Source organism: Hemibagrus wyckioides, linkage group LG06 (assembly GCF_019097595.1).
Source record: "Hemibagrus wyckioides isolate EC202008001 linkage group LG06, SWU_Hwy_1.0, whole genome shotgun sequence".
In the NCBI taxonomy this organism is placed as follows: domain Eukaryota; kingdom Metazoa; phylum Chordata; class Actinopteri; order Siluriformes; family Bagridae; genus Hemibagrus; species Hemibagrus wyckioides.
The window spans coordinates 30,846,169-30,863,142 of NC_080715.1; the positions used below are offsets into that span (position 1 = coordinate 30,846,169).

The following is a 16,974-nucleotide window of genomic DNA, read 5'->3' on the forward strand; positions in this document are numbered from 1 at the left end:
ACCGAAATCTGCGACTGATTTTATATAAATAAACAGAAGAAGAAGAATATTCATTGAATCACTGCAAAAGAGCAAAATAAATAGAATAAAAATAAAGCTACTATAAACAAAATATAAGATTATTAGGCTTATTAGAAAAATAGAACAAGAAAATTTTAAGCTTAAAAATATTTAAATATGCCAAGAAGTATGTTTAATAACCTTATATTTGGTGTCTTGTCATTTTTTAATAGAAATACTATATCATTATTACCTGGTCTTGGTCGAGGACTACTATAAAATGTGTCTTATAAAACAATCACCAGTTGATTACATGTCCTTAGTTTGATCTACACTATATTGCCAAAAGTTTTGGGACACACCTCCAAATCCTTGAATTCAGGCATTGTTTTTCAGGGGTTGGGCTCGGCCCCTTAGTTCCAGTGAAAGGAACTCTTAATGCTTCAGCTTCATACCAAGACATTTTGGACAATTTCATGCTCCCAACTTTGTGGGAACAGTTTGGGGATGACCCCTTCCTGTTCCAACATGACTGCACACCAGTGCACAAAGCAAGGTCCATAAAGACATGGATGAGTGAGTTTGGTGTGGAGGAACTTGACTGGCCTGCACAGAGTCCTGACCTCAACCTGATGGAACACCTTTGGGATGAATTAGAGCGGAGACTGAGAGCCAGGGCTTCTCTTCCAACATCAGTGCCTGACCTCACACATACGCTTCTAGAGGAATGGTCAAAAATTCCCATAAACACACTCCTAAACCTTGTGGAAAGCCTTCCCAGAAGAGTTGAAGCTGTTATAGCTGCAAAAGGGCGGGGCAACTCCATATTCCATTCATGTGCATGTAAAGGCAGACATCGCAGTTTTGGAATGGCTCATGGTCTCTGCTCTAATTCACCACAGCATGAAATTGTCCAAAATGTCTTGGTATGAAGCTGAAGCATTAAGAGTTCCTTTCACTGGAACTAAGAGGCCGAGCCCAACCCCTGAAAAACAACACCTGAATTCAATGATTTGGAGCGGTGTCCCAAAACTTTTGGCAATATGTTGTACATCAAACTTAGGACAACATGTAAATAAAATTGAGTGTGAGCTTGTGAATATGGCTTAATGCTTGGTTAATGTGGAGTGTGGAGGACACGGACACAGACACGGTGTATGCTGAGATGGAGTATAAACCTGTCAAAGGTGAAACTGAAAAATGTGCCTCGTTACTTCTGCATGAAGTTTAAACCATCAGATGTTCCTGATAACCTACATTTCTCTGCATTACAACATCACATGGATAATGAGACATGAGAAAAATGACGGCTTGGTCACGCTGTCATGAGACATCGTGCAAATTATTCATAATGAACCGACTCTAATTTGTGTGAAAAAGTGTAAAATAAAAAAAGGTCATTAGGTTATATTCTTATAACACTAAATTTCTCTAAGCCACTGAAAGAATGCACTGATGTGTGAATTTGCTCAGAATGTATTGGTCAAATATGGACCTTATCCCAGGTCCAGGTATTAAGCATGGTGAATCTGGTAAGCAAGTGAAAAAGTTTTGCATCCCCCAAGGAAAGTGTCTGGGTGTTTAACAATAATATAAATAAAGAGACAGGAGTTACTGCCTGGATCAAGCTGTCATGAGTCATGATGTTTACTATTTCTAATAAATGGGCTCCAACTTGTTTAAGGAAAGAAAGTTTTTACAATTTATTCTTGTAACTAATCCTGTTCACAAACAACTGAAGGACTTCTAATTCAGATTTTTTTTTATCCAGATACACTACACCAAAGTATTCTTTTTTATTCCTTTTTATAATAATACACAAAAGGTGAATAATCTTTTTTTTTTTTTTTAAAAAGTTAGTTGTTTTTGAAAAGGACCAAAACAAATCATTTTATGAACAGGGGCTTCAGTTTTCCAACTAGATAGATTCAGGGTCGGTTCTATAAATCTACCAGGCCCAGGTCTAATACTAACTGCTGCTAGTAGGAATTTAATTTCAATTCAATTTATTTGTCTAGCACTTGCATGGACATTGTCTCAAAGCATCTTTACAGAATTACAGAAACAGAGAAGAGGAAAAAAATTATAAATTTTAAGTTAAGTAACTATTTTGTCCCTAATGAGCAAGCCTGAGGCGACGGTGGCAAGGAAAAACTCCCTCAGATGATTTGAGGAAGAAACCTTGACGGGGAACCAGGCTCAGAAGGGAACCTCATCCTCATTTGGGTGACACTGGACAGTGAATAATGTAAACGTAACTAATGTCCTTTCTACAACTTGTATACAAATTTAACATTTGTATACAAACTTACCGAGTATTTTGAAAGTGATCAGAGTTCAGACCTGCTATAAGCTAGGAGATAAGCCAAAAAAATGAACACATAAATGTATCATTTATGTAAAATAATTCAGATCAGCTCCTTCACCACATCTAGAGCACATGTCCACTAGGAGTCATCTCGGATCACACAAAACTATACAAGATATAATTTGATCGCCCTCTGCTGGTCACTTTATTTATGACGTTGCTACAACAGCGTCAATTCTTGTTTATATCGAAATGTAAATATAAAAACCTGCAAAAATCCGTTTATCTGTTTCACAACGAGTCGTAACTCTCCATAGTGTTTTATATTAACACTCCAACGAGGAGAGTTTATGAACTTGAATTTATTAGCATAATACTAAAACTGACTTACATCGTGTAAATGTTATTATTATTATTATTATTATTATTCTTAAAGAAATAAAATGCTAACAGGAATTTGCTGTAATCTGACTATAAAACGGGCACCTGTGCCCCGCGCATTTCAGCGTCACGGTGGCCGAGAGGTTAAGGCGTTGGACTCGAAATCCAATGGGGTTTCCCCGCACAGGTTCGAATCCTGTTCGTGACGAGCTCACATTTTCCATTTTCTTCAAACACTATTACGTCAATAATTATTTCTAGAATACGAGATAACGAAGTATTACCTGCACCCGCACTCTAAAATGACATTTTATCTATCATTCCTGTAAATAGTAGGCACATAATATAACAACTACCTAACCGGATCTGTCATCCCAGCCCAGATCTCCAAATTTTCTGCAGCCCTTTTCAGATGAAATGCTTTATTTTCACGAAGATTTATTGTAACGTAATCAAGTCTTATACAACTGTTATACAAAGCGCACAGTTATATTATATTTATTTATTAGCCTTTATGATATCTGAATTGTCCACCACACAAACCAAACCAATTGTGTTAAAACCGTTTTAAACAACTTTTTCCACGTTTTTATAATCATAGCTTTAGACTCAAGATTTACTGTCGTGTGCGCATCAAAGCCGGAAGTTACACTGTACAGTAAATTTGTTACTCTACATTCCTTCCGATAAAACATAGATACTGATTTTGTCATAAAATGGGTGGAAATTGCACTGTTATGTGAGGTGTACAGGTGGAGTGTATCATGTGAGGTGTGTGTAGGCTTGGGTGAAATAGTAAGACAATAACAGTAAACTTATACAGTAAAAAAGACGTTAGGTGTCCGATTGCATCAATATAAACATAGTGCAGTGCAAGGTCATCTCCGTATATGTAAAACCCTTTTGATTAGGAATAGAAATTCTGCATGACACACAATCTACACCTCTACAATAACCACCATCTTTAAAATACTACGTGTCAGTGTAAAAAAAAAAATCCTGAAATGTTCATAACAAAACATATAGAATGAGCTGTGCCTTAATGCCCGTGGTATTCATTCTGTCAGTGTGTGTAGCGTGTGTTTTTTCAGAAATGTTTAGCGTCAGTGTTAACACGTTACATATATATATGAGATGGAAGACAAAGTATAAAGATACAGCGGAAATATTTGGGATGCATGTAATCAAATCATATTACACAACGTCTGCAACAGTGCAAGGAAACGGGACGCGTGTGCGGGGGTATTTCCTTAACATGTGGACAAGGCGCTTACTGTGATCAGTACCAATCAACTGTCAAGATCGGGGTACATACCAACGTCTCCCTTAATATCTTTATTGTCTTAACGTGAGTTGGTCATATAGTTCTGTTTGTTTTATTTTTTTACTACAGTTATTGTGGGGTCTAATTCTCAATATATCTATTTGCTCTGAAAAAACAAAGTATTATTGTTGAACGTTATTCTACACGTCCCCCCATTCAGCAGAATAATGGTATGACCAGGCTTGTATAAAAGGCGCAGCGCGCACACGTTGGCGTTGTTCTCAGGCTTTTGTTAGGGGTGGCGATATAGGTAGAAATGTCATGGCGAATAGATAGAGGCTTTTTTTTCTCCTTTTTTTTTTCTTTTTTGGACGCGGTCAGGTTTTAACGTAATTGTATCACAGTAAATGTCTCACATATAGGAACCCATAGGTCACGGGTTTAAATCAGTTCAAAAAGAGCCATTATCGAGTTTATTATGAATTGCTCATCATGGCAGAGTTATCACTAAAGAAAAGTTAGCTAGCTTAGCTCATTGGGGCTCTTTTTTTTCGCAGTCAACTTCGGCGTTTTTAAGACATAACAGCTGGATTTTCTTTTTGTACAGGGTGTTCGTGTAGCTTGACATTTAGCTCCTTCACCTCCCTCAGTGTGTGTAGATTCAGAAATGATTAGCGGAAATAACAACAACGTTGGCTAAATTTCAGCTCGTGTCCAGATTAATACAAGACACCTGCACGAGCACATAGTTTAGCGTTGTAGAGTTCAAATGGTGTAGTACTTTGGTCAAAAGTTACAGGAATAGGGTTATAAAACTCGGTATAAATACTTATCTTTAAAAAAAAATGATAAAGTGGACAGCCACTCGACTGATCTGCTTTTGGGGTTAACTTCAGTGACTTCCCCTTTTTTTCCGAGACACACTATACACAGTTTCAGGTTTTATAAAGCAAGCTGTTGTAGAAGTCGAAAGGACGAAGCCATTGGACAAATTTAAAACCAAATTTAACTCCGACTTGAGTCGCTGTAATATCGTTACAGCTCCATTATACTGTACAAGTGTGTCCGGCTAGCTTAGCGTGCTAGCCGCTCCGCCGAATGCTGCTGCTGTAATACACAGTGTAGTGTTAGCATCAGCGCTGCTTCTTCAGCTTCACCTCCCTCCTGCGGCTTTTTCTTTTTCATTTTTAATTTTTTTTTAGCCATGTCGAATATTAACAACGACGCCGTGAGTTTGATTAAAGACGTAAAACCAGGATCGAAAAACCTGCATATCGTCTTTATAGTTTTGGAAATAGGTAAGTTTGTGGGGAAGATTCCTCCCCTAACTGTTCAGCGTGCTAGCGCTTCTTCTTGTATTCTTTCTTTCTTTTTCTGTTGCGCAACGTTGACTTCCGCTGTCAGTAACCTGATTAGCGCATGCGCGGTTAAATTCCCTCTGTGTGTCTTTGGTTCTTCTGTGTTCCGAATTAAAACAGCGAGTCGGTACGAGGTGTGGGTTTTTTTTCTCTTCCCCAGGTCGCGTGACCAAGACAAAGGACGGACACGAAGTGCGCTCCTGCAAAGTGGCCGATAAGAGCGGCAGTATCGCCATCTCCGTCTGGGATGAACTGGGCAGCCTTATCCAGCCTGGAGACATCATCCGCCTTACACGAGGGTAAAACTTCTTAAAGCAGCCATGGAGACCCTTAAAAACAACAATTACAAGCTACAGAGCTTCATAATTTTTTTTTTTATATTCCTGGACATTCCTTGCACGTTAGGACCTGGTCATAATGCATACACAAAAAAGGGGTTAAACAACGTCACAGATGCATATTCAGTTATTTATCATGAGTATTGGATCTTGCATATAAATGTAACCCTATCTATTGAATCACCCTATGTTTTATCTACATTCAGACTTTTGCCATAATATAGCCATTGAAGTATGGCATTAAAAAAAAATCATGAGTATTGGCAATAATACAATTTCAGCAAGAAGCCAGATTTTCACTTGGACTAACATCAAATGGAATATAGTTCAACACATTTACAAAATGCTCTTCTGTCCATCAATAATGCAAGACAAGAACTTCCCTATGAGAACTATTCCCAACTTACTTGCGTTGATTCATGTTTTGCATCCTGACAGCATACAACAGATCCAAGGCTTGAATATCCAGGTTTTAATTAACTGGTTAATTTATTTAATGAGGGAGGGGGGGAAAAAATCATGAGCAAAAATGAGAAGTCCAATTGCAGAGACATATAAATAAGATGTTTCCTCATCTGATGCAAGAAGTGAAATCTTCCAACATTCCACCTTTGCAGGAGCCTCTAATTATTACATATGTTGATCATGTACAGTATTCAAAGTGTTACCCTTTTGTTCTGCAGCTATGCCTCTATTTGGAAGGGGTGTCTTACCTTGTACACAGGCCGTGGTGGAGATCTGCAAAAAATTGGAGAGTGAGTAGAGAGACTGGTTCTAAACTTAATCACTGATCTGAACTGCTGATGTTCGGGGTGGGGCTTCATTTACCATTTATCACCATTAACCTTTGTGCTGTGGTGTTGTACAATATTTAAAAACAAACTCAGGTTCTGCATGGTGTACTCAGAAGTACCGAACTTCAGCGAGCCAAATCCTGAGCTGCTAGCCCAAGCCAATCAGCAGAACAAAACGGTAAGACTGAGTAAACCGCATCAAGGAGAGTTCTCAACTGGGTCATTTTTTCTGAAAGCGTGATAAAGTAGTCCAACAATAACTGCACTTTATTGGATCTTTTTAAAGTGTATACTCATCCAATGAAGAAGGACCAAGGACTAATTTTTGACAGATCAGACAAATCATCATTTGCTGAACTCATTTGAACTCTTCCCCTGAACTGGGACAGGAAGTTGATATTTTTTTTGAACATTTATTCAAAGTGGCTTTTCATCTTTCCCTCTAAATAGGGTAAAGACCAGCGTGGAAACTCCCCACCTTATCAAAACACACCACCATCTGTCCAAGCAGGTATGAAAACCAGTCAGTCATGATGTGATGTAATCTGTGTGTACAGTACGTTGTGCAAAGCCATTCAGCAGCAGACTATTCCGTGCTCCATGACGTTCTTGAAATTTTCTGAGAGATCAGACTCATTTGAATGTTTTTGAATGGCAGGAAATGGCACCATGCAGACGTACCCCAATAATAACAGCAACCCACCAGCCAACTTCCCAGCTCCCGGGAGAGCAAATGGCCGCGTTCCCGGAAACGGCCCACCGCCGGTCACTGTAGGACAGCCTGCACCTCCTAAACCGTCAGTCACCATCAGCAACGGCAGGGACCCTCGACGTGCTTCTAAGAGATGAAGCATGAATGACGAAGCTAGAATGTGTTTAAATTGTGTTTTTGTTACGTTTCCCTTAAATAACTGCCAATCAAGACACTGCAGAGTCTAATATAACAGTGCAATCAGCTGAGTATTGACTTTGTCCTCTTTCACCTAGGACTGTTAGAGTTTCTGGAGAACAGTTGATCATGTTTTAAGATCTCCAACTCCTCCTTCACGTCTTCTTTAGTGCCGGTCTCAACACGTGCCCTCATCATGTGGTGTTTCAACCATCCACTCTTACTTGAACACTCGATGCACTTTCTTCACTTAGTTTCTAGTGAATTGCTGTCAAAGGATTTCAGGAATGGTTTAACTGCTGTTGTAAACGTGCAGGCGGAAGCCGCTGGCTGCCTTTTTTTTTTTTGTGTGAAAGGGAGGAGGGACCCCCTTCAGCCAAAAAAAACCTACCAAAAGTGACTGAGAGAGAGGTGATGGTTTGATTCTGACGCTTAGGTTTATTTAATTAGAAATAAAACTAGAAATGAACAAATGTCTGTTTTATCCTTTTCTGTGGTTTTGTATTAAACTGATGTTGGATTGGGGGACTCACTACATCATGGGATGAAATGAACTGCCCAGTTATGGCAGATTGTGACATTCAGTCCACAAAACTGCCCTTTAGTGCAATTACCACTAATACCTTATCAACCCCATCATGTATTATTACTATTAAGATGAAACAAGTCAGAATAACTCATGTCCAAACACACATCCTCCAGTGTAAAGCAGAAATGTCCTGTTCTCTTCCCCTATCCTCAAATACATGATTAAAGAAAGATAATGGCACGTACCTACAGCCACACACACTTACACACAAAGCTGTGTACACACTGATTCTGTGCTGCAGGAATAAATCATGTGTGTGTTTGTGTGTGTTGTGTTAACAGCTTACACTGGAAGTACCACACCCAGAAAAACAAACACAATGAACATGTTATTTAATGGCAGTCTCCCTCCGATGCAACACGGGTTCGATTCCCAGGCTGGGCAACCAGATCTGAGGGTTTTATCTCTCCAAAAACATAGGAGGGTTGCATCTGGTGTAAAACCTGTGCCAAAATGACGTAAACATAAACAACTCATTTCTGTATTTCTGCACTTTCTGTTCTCAGAAATGGTGTTTAATACAATTACAGATTTATAGGTTTTGTAGAGAAACTGTATAAATAAAAATTTTCTGTATATATTCGGTATATTTTCTGCAAAAATGCAAGAGTGCATCCAAACTTTTGCGAATAACTTTATTAACCTGAGCTTGTGTGCAGTTCTTAAGCTCAGTTTTACTCTACACAGTTTCTATGCTACCAGTGATAAATCTGATGATACTGAAAAGAGTATCTTATTTAAAAAGCTGTGAATCTTAGGTAAGCTGACTGTGTGCTACTATTCATTGATTTTCAGTTGTGTGTAATGCATAAAAGTAAGTGTAAAATGTGTATTTTCAGTACAGGAGGGAAATATTTGGTTTTGGTATTTGGGAGAGTTTATTTGGCTGTTTTTGTTACACAAGTCAATAAGACAACTCTGATCACAAGTACACCACTATAGATAACAGAGCACGGTTTCTTTCCCAAGAAGATGCCTGTCATTCATCTCGGCTGTACGGAAGCTCCAGGACTACATGCGTACTCCGTGGAGCTCCTTCCAGAAGTGACCGATATCCTGAGACAGCGCTGTTTCCGCCAGTCTCTTACACTCGAGCGGCGTGAACCCGACCAGCGCCATCCCTCGTGTCCTCACACCCTGACGTCCGGTCAGTTCAGCTACACGCGTGGTGATGAGTGAGGCTGGAGCGTGGCAGAATGTCTGATCCCCAACTCTGAATGCTGGCCATGATTCTGCTCCAGCAACTGAACCAGGGACACTTTCGACATTGCAGGCAATTTCCACTGTCCCTTCATGTGGAAGAGCGATGACCTGCACTCCTGGGATTCCTCCTGGACTGGACTCCAGGATGGCTGCAGCCACGTCCCACCCTAACAAGACATCCTGGGTATCGATGGTCACGTTGCAATTCATTACATAAGGGCTTGCTCCAATGCCTTCAGGAAGAAAGTGAAGTTTATTTTATTTTATTTTATTTCATTTGCTTAAATATATTTACATTGTGGGAATTTCCATCCAAATTCCCCCATGCTTTGTGGAAGCTCCTGATTGCACAACAGTATCATATTAAAATTCTAATGAAATGAAAAACACTTTCAAATCCCTTGTAAACTAAATATGATTTTTAAAATGATTATTCAGTGCTACATATTCATGTTGCAGACCATGTACACCCTTTCATAGAAACGGTATTCTCTGATGACTGTGGTCTCTTTCAGCAGGGTAATGCGCCGTGCCACAAAGCCCAAATGGTTCAGGAATGGTTTGATGAGCACAACAATGAGTTTGAGGCATTGACTTGGCCTCCAATTTCCCCAGATCTCAATCCAATCGAGCATCTGTGGGATGTGCTGGAGAAACAAGTCCAACCCATGGAGGCCCCACCTTGCAACTTAAAGGATCTGCTGCTAACATCTTGGTGCCAGATACCACAGCGTACCTTCAGGGATCTAGCGGAGTCCATACCTCGATAGGTCAGGGCTGTTTTAGCAGCCAAAGGGGGATTAACACAATATTAAGCAGGTGGTCATAATGTTATGCCTGGTCAGTGTATATGATATATAATGAAACATATACAATTGTATAATATAAACAGTTCTACGTATATTTAAAAGGATTTGCAGTATGAGTATATTGTGAATAAGAATCTCAGGATGAGCTCAATTTTCATGATTACAGCAAAAGGTCATAAATTCAAGTCTACATTATATTCATATGAAATCATCGACTGAAGCGACAGTGAGATTTGGGCATGAAATGTTGATGGGAAGTGCAGATTTTTAAGCTATCCATTTGTGTTCATCCACAGCAGAGGACGTTGAGTCATAAATGCTGACGGCTCCAAGCAGAAGATCATAAATATGATGATATTGAATGAAAGCAAACAGCAGCCAGTCAGGTATAAGGTTCATAATTTATTTACAGTATTTCTAATTTATTTACAGGAATTGATTTACAGGAATTATAATATATTTACAGGAATATATTTACAGGAATTATAATTTATTTGTAATTATAATTAGTAATTAAAATCCAACATGGCCTATTACTCATCTGTGGAATAAAATCATGTTTAAATTAATATAGAGTATTATAGAACATAATGTTTCCTTATTTGATTTCTTGTTCAATTGTCATGAATAATCTAACCATGGGGTCACAGTCCAGTGACTTCTGTGCCAGTCCCAAGCCCGGATAAATAGAGAAGGTTGCATCAGGAAGGGCATCCGGCGTAAAACATTGCCAAATTTAACCATGCAATCATCAGTACTCTGAATTTCATAACGGATCGGTCGAGGCCCGGGTTAACAACGACCGCCATCGGCGCCGTTGACCTACAGGGTGCTGGTGGAAATTGGGCTACTGTTGGTTGAAGAAGTAGAGGAGGGAAGAGAGTGTGCAGACAGAGAGAGAAGAGGAAAGGTAAAAGTGTAGGACTGAGAATAGGAACTCTGAATGTTGGTACTGTGACAGGGAAAGGTAGAGAGCTGGCTGATATGATGGAGAGAAGGAAGGTGGATATACTGTGTGTACAGGAGACCAGGTGGAAGGGTAGCAAGGCTCGTCCTATAGGAGCAGGATTCAAGCTGTTTTATTATGGTGTGGATAGTAAGAGAAACGGGGTAGGTGTGGCCCTGAAGGAGGAGTTTGTGAGGAATGTTCTGGAGGTGAAGAGAGTGTCGGACAGGGTGATGAGTCTGAAGTTACATCAGGGATGATGTTGAATTTTGTTAGTGCTTATGCCCCACAGGTAGGTTGTGAGTTAGAGGAGAAAAAGAGATTCTGGAGTGAATTAGATGAGGTGATAGAGACTATTCCCATGGGTGAGAGAGTGGTGATAGGAACAGATTTTAATGGACATGTTGGTGAGGGGAACACAGGTGATGAGGAGGTGATGGGCAAGTTTGGAGTTAAGGAAAGGAACCTTGAAGGACAGATGGTAGTGGACTTTGCTAGGAGGATGGACATGGCTGTGATTAACACTTATATTCAGAAGAGGGAGGAGCATAGAGTGACTTACAAGAGTGGAGGTAGGAGCACACAGGTAGACTACATCCTATGTAGAAGAGGCAATCTGAAAGAGATTAGTGACTGTAAAGTGGTAGTGGGAGAGAGTGTAGCCAGACAGCATAGGAAGGTGGTGTGTAGGATGACTCTGAAAGTCTGTAAGAAGAGGTCAAAGATAGCGATAGAGAAGAAAACCAAGTGGTGGAAGCTGAAAAAGGAGGAATGTTGTGAGGAATTTAGACAGAAGTTGAGGCAGGCTCTGGGTGGTCGGGTAGTGCTGCCAGATGACTGGGGAAACTACAGCAGAAGTGATCAGGGAGACAGGAAGAAAGGTGCTGGGTGTGTCATCTGGAAGGAGGAAAGAAGATAAGGAGACTTGGTGGTGGAATGAGGAAGTTCAGGATAGTATTCAGAGGAAGAGGTTAGCCAAGAAGAAGTGGGACATGGACAGGACTGAAGAGAATAGACAGGAATACAAGGAGTTACAGCGCAGAGTGAAGAGGGAGGTGTCTAAGGCCAAGCAGAAGGCATATGACGAGTTGCACACTGGGTTAGACACTAGAGACGGAGAGAAGGACTTGTACAGGTTAGCTAGGCAGAGGGATCGAGATGGGAAGGATGTGCAGCAAGTTAGAGTTATTAAGGATAGAGATGGAAAGGTGCTCACAAGTGAGGAGAGTGTACAGAGGAGATGGAAGGAGTACTTTGAAGAGCTGATGAATGAGGAAAATGAGAGGGAAAAAAGAGTTGAAAGGGTGAACTCTGCGGAACAGAAAGTAGATAAGATTAGAAAGGATGAAGTCAGGAAGGCTTTGAAGTGAATGAAAAGTGGAAAGGCAGTTGGTCCTGACGACATCCCGGTGGAGGTCTGGAAGTGTCTAGGAGAGGCAGCAGTGGAATTTTTAACTAGTTTGTTTAACAGGGTTTTAGAGAGTGAGAAGATGCCTGAGGAATGGAGAAGAAGCGTATTAGTGCCGATCATTAAGAATAAGGGTGACGATCTTTAAGAATAAGGGTGACGATCTTTAAGAATAAGGGTGACGATCTTTAAGAATAAGGGTGACATGCAGAGTTGCAGCAACTACAGGGGGATAAAGTTGATGAGCCACACAATGAAGCTATGGGAAAGAGTAGTGGAAGCTAGGTTAAGGAAGGTAGTGGAAATTTGTGAGCAGCAGTATGGCTTCATGCCCAGAAAGAGCACAACAGATGCAATTTTTGCTCTGAGAATGTTGAAGGAGAAGTATAGGGATGGTCAGAGAGAGTTGCACTGTGTGTTTGTAGATTTGGAGAAAGCGTATGACATGGTGCCAAGAGAAGAGCTGTGGTACTGTATGAGGAAGTCAGGAGTAGCAGAGAAGTATGTCAGAGTGGTGCAGGACATGTATGAGAGGAGCAGGACAGTGGTGAGGTGTGCTGTAGGTCAAACAGAGAAGTTCAAAGTGGAGGTGGGACTGCATCAGGGATCGGCTCCGAGCCCCTTCCTGTTTGCTATGGTGGTGGACCAGTTGTCAGAGGAGGTCAGACAGGAGTCTCCTTGGACAATGATGTTTGCAGATGACATTGTGATCTGTAGTGAGAGCAGGTGGAGGAAAACCTGGAGAGGTGGAGGTTTGCGCTGGAGAGAAGGAGAATGAAAGTCAGTCGTAGTAAGACTGAGTACATGTGTGTGAATGAAAGAGAGGGAAGTGGAACAGTAAGATTACAGGGTGAAGAGGTGAAGAAGGTACAGGAGTTTGAGTACTTGGGGTCAACAGTCCAGAGTAATGGAGAGTGTGGGAAAGAGGTAAAGAAGCCAGTGCAGGCAGGTTGGAATGGGTGGAGAAAGGTGTCGGGAGTTCTGTGTGATAGAAAAATTTCAGCAAGAATCAAGGGGAAGGTGTACAAGACAGTGGTGAGACCGGCCATGCTGTATGGTTTAGAGGCAGTGTCACCGAGGAAGAGACAGGAGTCAGAGCTGGAGGTAGCAGAGCTGAAGATGTTGAGGTTCTCTTTGGGAGTTACAAGGTTGGACAGGATTAGGAACGAGTACATCAGAGGGACAGCTCATGTTGGACGTTTGGGGGACAAAGTTAGGGAGGCCAGATTAAGATGGTTTGGACATGTTCAGAGGAGGAAGAGTGAGTATATCGGTAGGAGAATGTTGGACATGGAGCTGCCAGGAAGGAGGCAAAGGGGAAGGCCAAAGAGGAGGTATATGGAAGTAATAAATGCGGATATGAAGCTAGTGGGTGCAAGGGTTGAGGATGCAGAAGATAGGGATAGGTGGAGAGAGATGATTCGCCATGGCCACCCCTGAAGGGAAAAGCTGAAAGAAGAAGAAGAAGTTCAATTGTCATGAAAATAAAATTACATGATACTTTATTGTAGAAGCATGCAGTAGGGTTCTAGTACAATCCATGTGAGCTGGATCATATTCTGTGTTAGTTCATTTTATTTAGATCTGATGTTTTACCTGGCTAACCGGAAAGGCCTTCTGTGAACCACCCATGTTTACTGATCTGCTTCAGGCTTGGTCTTTTGGTGGGATCTTGCTCCAAGCACCAGTTGATCAGATGGCGGCAGGCTGTGTGGGCAGTGAAGTAAACAGAGACAGAAATTTACTCACTAATTTTTAATCTTCACTATCATTTTTCTCAGATTTGTTGTAATATCTCAAAATGCTGTTTTTATATTCTCTCACATTCAGACAGGCCAGGTATGAAATTGAGGGACCCAGCAACAATTTCCTCCTCATTACTGAAGGGCATTTCTCCACAGACTATGCTGTATAGGAGAATGCCCAGACTCCAGACGGTAGCATGGTCGGCGTAGTACTGTTGTTGCTGGATCCATTCTGGAGGCCAAAAATCTGGGGTTCCTGAGCAGAAGAGCAAGAACAACATCAGCAACATCACAACTTAGATATTCCTTTAATTATGTGCAATATCTGTTGATGTGCAATTACCTGCATATTCCACGTAGGGCGTGTCCTGCCACAAATCGCCACAGCCAAAATCGATCAATTTAATGTCCAGGGTGTCGGAGTTGAACAGAAGGTTTTCCGCCTTGATGTCACGGTGGAAAACCTTGTGACTTTGGCAGTAGCGGGCAGCCTCGACCACCTGCAGCATGTAATAATAATAATAATAATAATAATAATAATAATAATAATAAATACCATCAGTCATTGAACACTAAAGAAAACTCAGGATCAAAGTCAAAAGAGCTAAATTAAATTTCATCTAAACACAACTATATACACTGTAATTATGTACTATACTCTAGAAAGAACAACCAGTCTCAGCAAGACTGGACCCTTACAGCCACATCACATAGTCACAGCCATACCATACATCAGTAACCCTAAATAAACAGTTCAATCTCACACGTGTCTAAATTACACACACACACAAAAAACACATGATGCCTTTGTGGATTGTTTTTCTTAGTATTACTAACTTCACCATTATTATTTGCATTTGTGCATCACTTTGTGTTCTCCATTTCTATGGGTTTTTTACTTTGTGAAGCATCTGATAAAGCTAGCAAACACATTATCAAGAACAAACAAATCAACAGCAAACAAATTCTTTGGTTATCCAAAGAGGGGCCACAGTGAAAGATGAATCACCTGCAGCATGATCATTTTGGCCAGTAGCTCGCTGAGTGTGCCTCCTTCACTCAAGCATAACTCGTACACGTCCATGCAGGGGATTGGTCTTTCCAGGACTAACAGGAGGCAGTTGTCCATTTCAAACCAATCCACAAGCTGCAGGACGTACTGGCAGTGAGGTGGCTTTGATAGCATTTGCATTAAAGCCACCTCTAGATGGAGCTTGCAGGTCTCGCCAGGCTAGCAATTAAAAAACAAACAGACAGAAAATTAGCATAGTTTGTGACATCAGAATCTATAGATACAGTATATGAAACCTAGATGCTGCTGTGAGCCAAGACTAACGTGGCTGAACTGAGGAGAATTAGACTTTCAAAGGAAGATTTTTGCAGCATATGGATGGAAGAATCACAAAGAACAAGTATAAAAAAGAAGACATTACTTTTTATAGGAATTACTTTGCTGTTTAGCGTTTCTTCATCTCAATCTCAGTTCTTCACTAATGTATGTGATATTCTGGAGGTCATGTGACGTCCAGTAAGATGTGTTACCATGGTGAAAGTATGCTAGTTTGAAGGGTCAGTCACCTTTAGCTCACATTATGTTACTTGATCAATTTATAATGAATATGTTGTTGCTTGTATGTGATTTGATGTCATCTAGTTATTGACCCTAACTATCTGATTGGGGTGGGGGTGTTGACTTATGAAAGTAATCAGGAACAGTGACTAATGCAGCATCTAGGATTCTTTTACCGAAAAATGACAGCAAGGTGCATTAGTTTTGCATAGTTTTGGTCTTTAAATCAATTGTAAACAGGACTTTATTGCTACTATCACAGCAGTCAAGTAAGGTTACTTACAACGGTGATGTACAGGTCCGAGCCATCCTTACGGATGTGTTTAATGGCGACCTACAAACAAAAACAAAAACAAAACACCCCTGTGAAGTGTAGCAGTGGACAGATGGAAAACAGGTGAGGGCGGAAGGTGCGAACAGAACACTGGAAAAGGTGGGACAAATAACACGCGGGGAAAAATAGAAACGAGATCACGTGACCCAGAAATCATAAACACAAGCTTAAAACTAGTGCGGGGATTAATGAAGTTTTATCTAATCTTATCTTAGGGATGCGCTACAAGGAAATGACAACCTTATTACAGATTTAAATCACCAGAGAAAGTTTTTGGAGAAAGTCTCTTTCTGGACAATGCTCATGTCATTAACCTCATTAATGCTCTACAGTTCATGTATTGTGTTGACCAGTGCAATCTGCAGGATTTGCACAGGCATTTACCTGCTGTCCATCTTTGCGACGAACTCCTTCGTACACTGATCCAAAGCCTCCACTCCCCAGCAGATTTCCGATGGTGTACAGATCGAGAAATCTCTGTGCTAAAGAAAACAAATAAAGAAAGACACAAAATGAGCCTCGTGTTTGTTGTCCTCTTCTGTGTGTATGTAACGCGCTGAGTTAGCATTAACGTAAGGGATCGCTCGCCTAACTCAAGTTGCAGCAGAAATCACACGAAGCTCACACAGGTCGCATTTCACATCTCGAGGGGTTTTTATTTTTTACTGGCAACAGCGTTATTTATTTAAAGAAGACAACTTAAATGAGCAACAGAAATGAAAATAAAAACATCGCTGTACTCGCGGCTCACGTGACTGCAGACTGACCACGACACAAAAAAAACAAAATGGCGCTCTGCTCTTAAAGGAGCCACAGCTTATTTCACTCGTTACAGGTGAATTGGTCAGTAATAAATCAGTGGTTTATTTCGTGTATGTGTTTTTTATCTCTTTTTATACCACAGCACAATAACTGCTAACCTTATCACAGCATTCTGATCATGGGTAGAAAAGCCAGTTGTTACTTATATTAAAAAAAACAGCTTTCGTATCTACCTCAGATATACACTGCGGTCAAAAGAATTGACCACATCATTAA

General features: G+C 40.7%; 2 protein-coding genes and 1 non-coding gene across 3 annotated transcripts; 2 read left to right on the forward strand and 1 right to left on the reverse strand.

Moving 5' to 3' along the window:
* The first annotated feature begins 2,815 nt into the window (after nt 1-2,815).
* trnas-cga (transfer RNA serine (anticodon CGA)) lies at nt 2,816-2,897 on the forward strand. Its single transcript has one exon. It is a non-coding gene; the product is annotated as a tRNA-Ser (tRNA).
* Nucleotides 2,898-4,227: 1,330 nt separating this feature from the next.
* Nucleotides 4,228-7,790, forward strand: nabp1a (nucleic acid binding protein 1a). The gene is made up of 6 exons (XM_058393647.1): nt 4,228-5,251; nt 5,472-5,610; nt 6,333-6,404; nt 6,537-6,621; nt 6,894-6,954; nt 7,102-7,790. Exons 1-6 carry the CDS (start codon nt 5,158-5,160, stop codon nt 7,290-7,292), a joined length of 642 nt encoding a protein of 213 aa, XP_058249630.1. The 5' UTR covers nt 4,228-5,157; the 3' UTR covers nt 7,293-7,790.
* A 5,805-nt stretch (nt 7,791-13,595) lies between these two features.
* LOC131354085 (serine/threonine-protein kinase pim-1-like) lies at nt 13,596-16,482 on the reverse strand. The gene is made up of 7 exons (XM_058391355.1): nt 16,321-16,482; nt 15,886-15,936; nt 15,042-15,263; nt 14,376-14,532; nt 14,112-14,288; nt 13,884-13,994; nt 13,596-13,736 (listed from the first exon to the last, which is right to left on the reverse strand). The coding sequence occupies exons 3-6, from the start codon at nt 15,222-15,224 to the stop codon at nt 13,888-13,890; spliced, it is 624 nt and encodes a 207-aa protein (XP_058247338.1). The 5' UTR covers nt 15,225-15,263; nt 15,886-15,936; nt 16,321-16,482; the 3' UTR covers nt 13,596-13,736; nt 13,884-13,887.
* Between the last annotated feature and the right edge of the window lie 492 nt (nt 16,483-16,974).

Excerpts from the sequence above, each read along its gene's own strand:
- nabp1a (XM_058393647.1), top strand. The coding sequence starts at position 5,158 with ATGTCGAATATTAACAACGACGCCGTGAGTTTGATTAAAGACGTAAAA. Across the intron at positions 5,252-5,471 it reads CTTTATAGTTTTGGAAATAG|GTCGCGTGACCAAGACAAAG; the intron begins GTAAGTTTGTGG and ends TCTCTTCCCCAG. Across the intron at positions 6,955-7,101 it reads ACCACCATCTGTCCAAGCAG|GAAATGGCACCATGCAGACG; the intron begins GTATGAAAACCA and ends TTTGAATGGCAG.
- LOC131354085 (XM_058391355.1), bottom strand. The coding sequence starts at position 15,224 with ATGCAAATGCTATCAAAGCCACCTCACTGCCAGTACGTCCTGCAGCTT. Across the intron at positions 14,533-15,041 it reads CCAAAATGATCATGCTGCAG|GTGGTCGAGGCTGCCCGCTA; the intron begins GTGATTCATCTT and ends TACATGCTGCAG. Across the intron at positions 13,995-14,111 it reads CATACCTGGCCTGTCTGAAT|CCTGCCGCCATCTGATCAAC; the intron begins GTGAGAGAATAT and ends CTGCCCACACAG.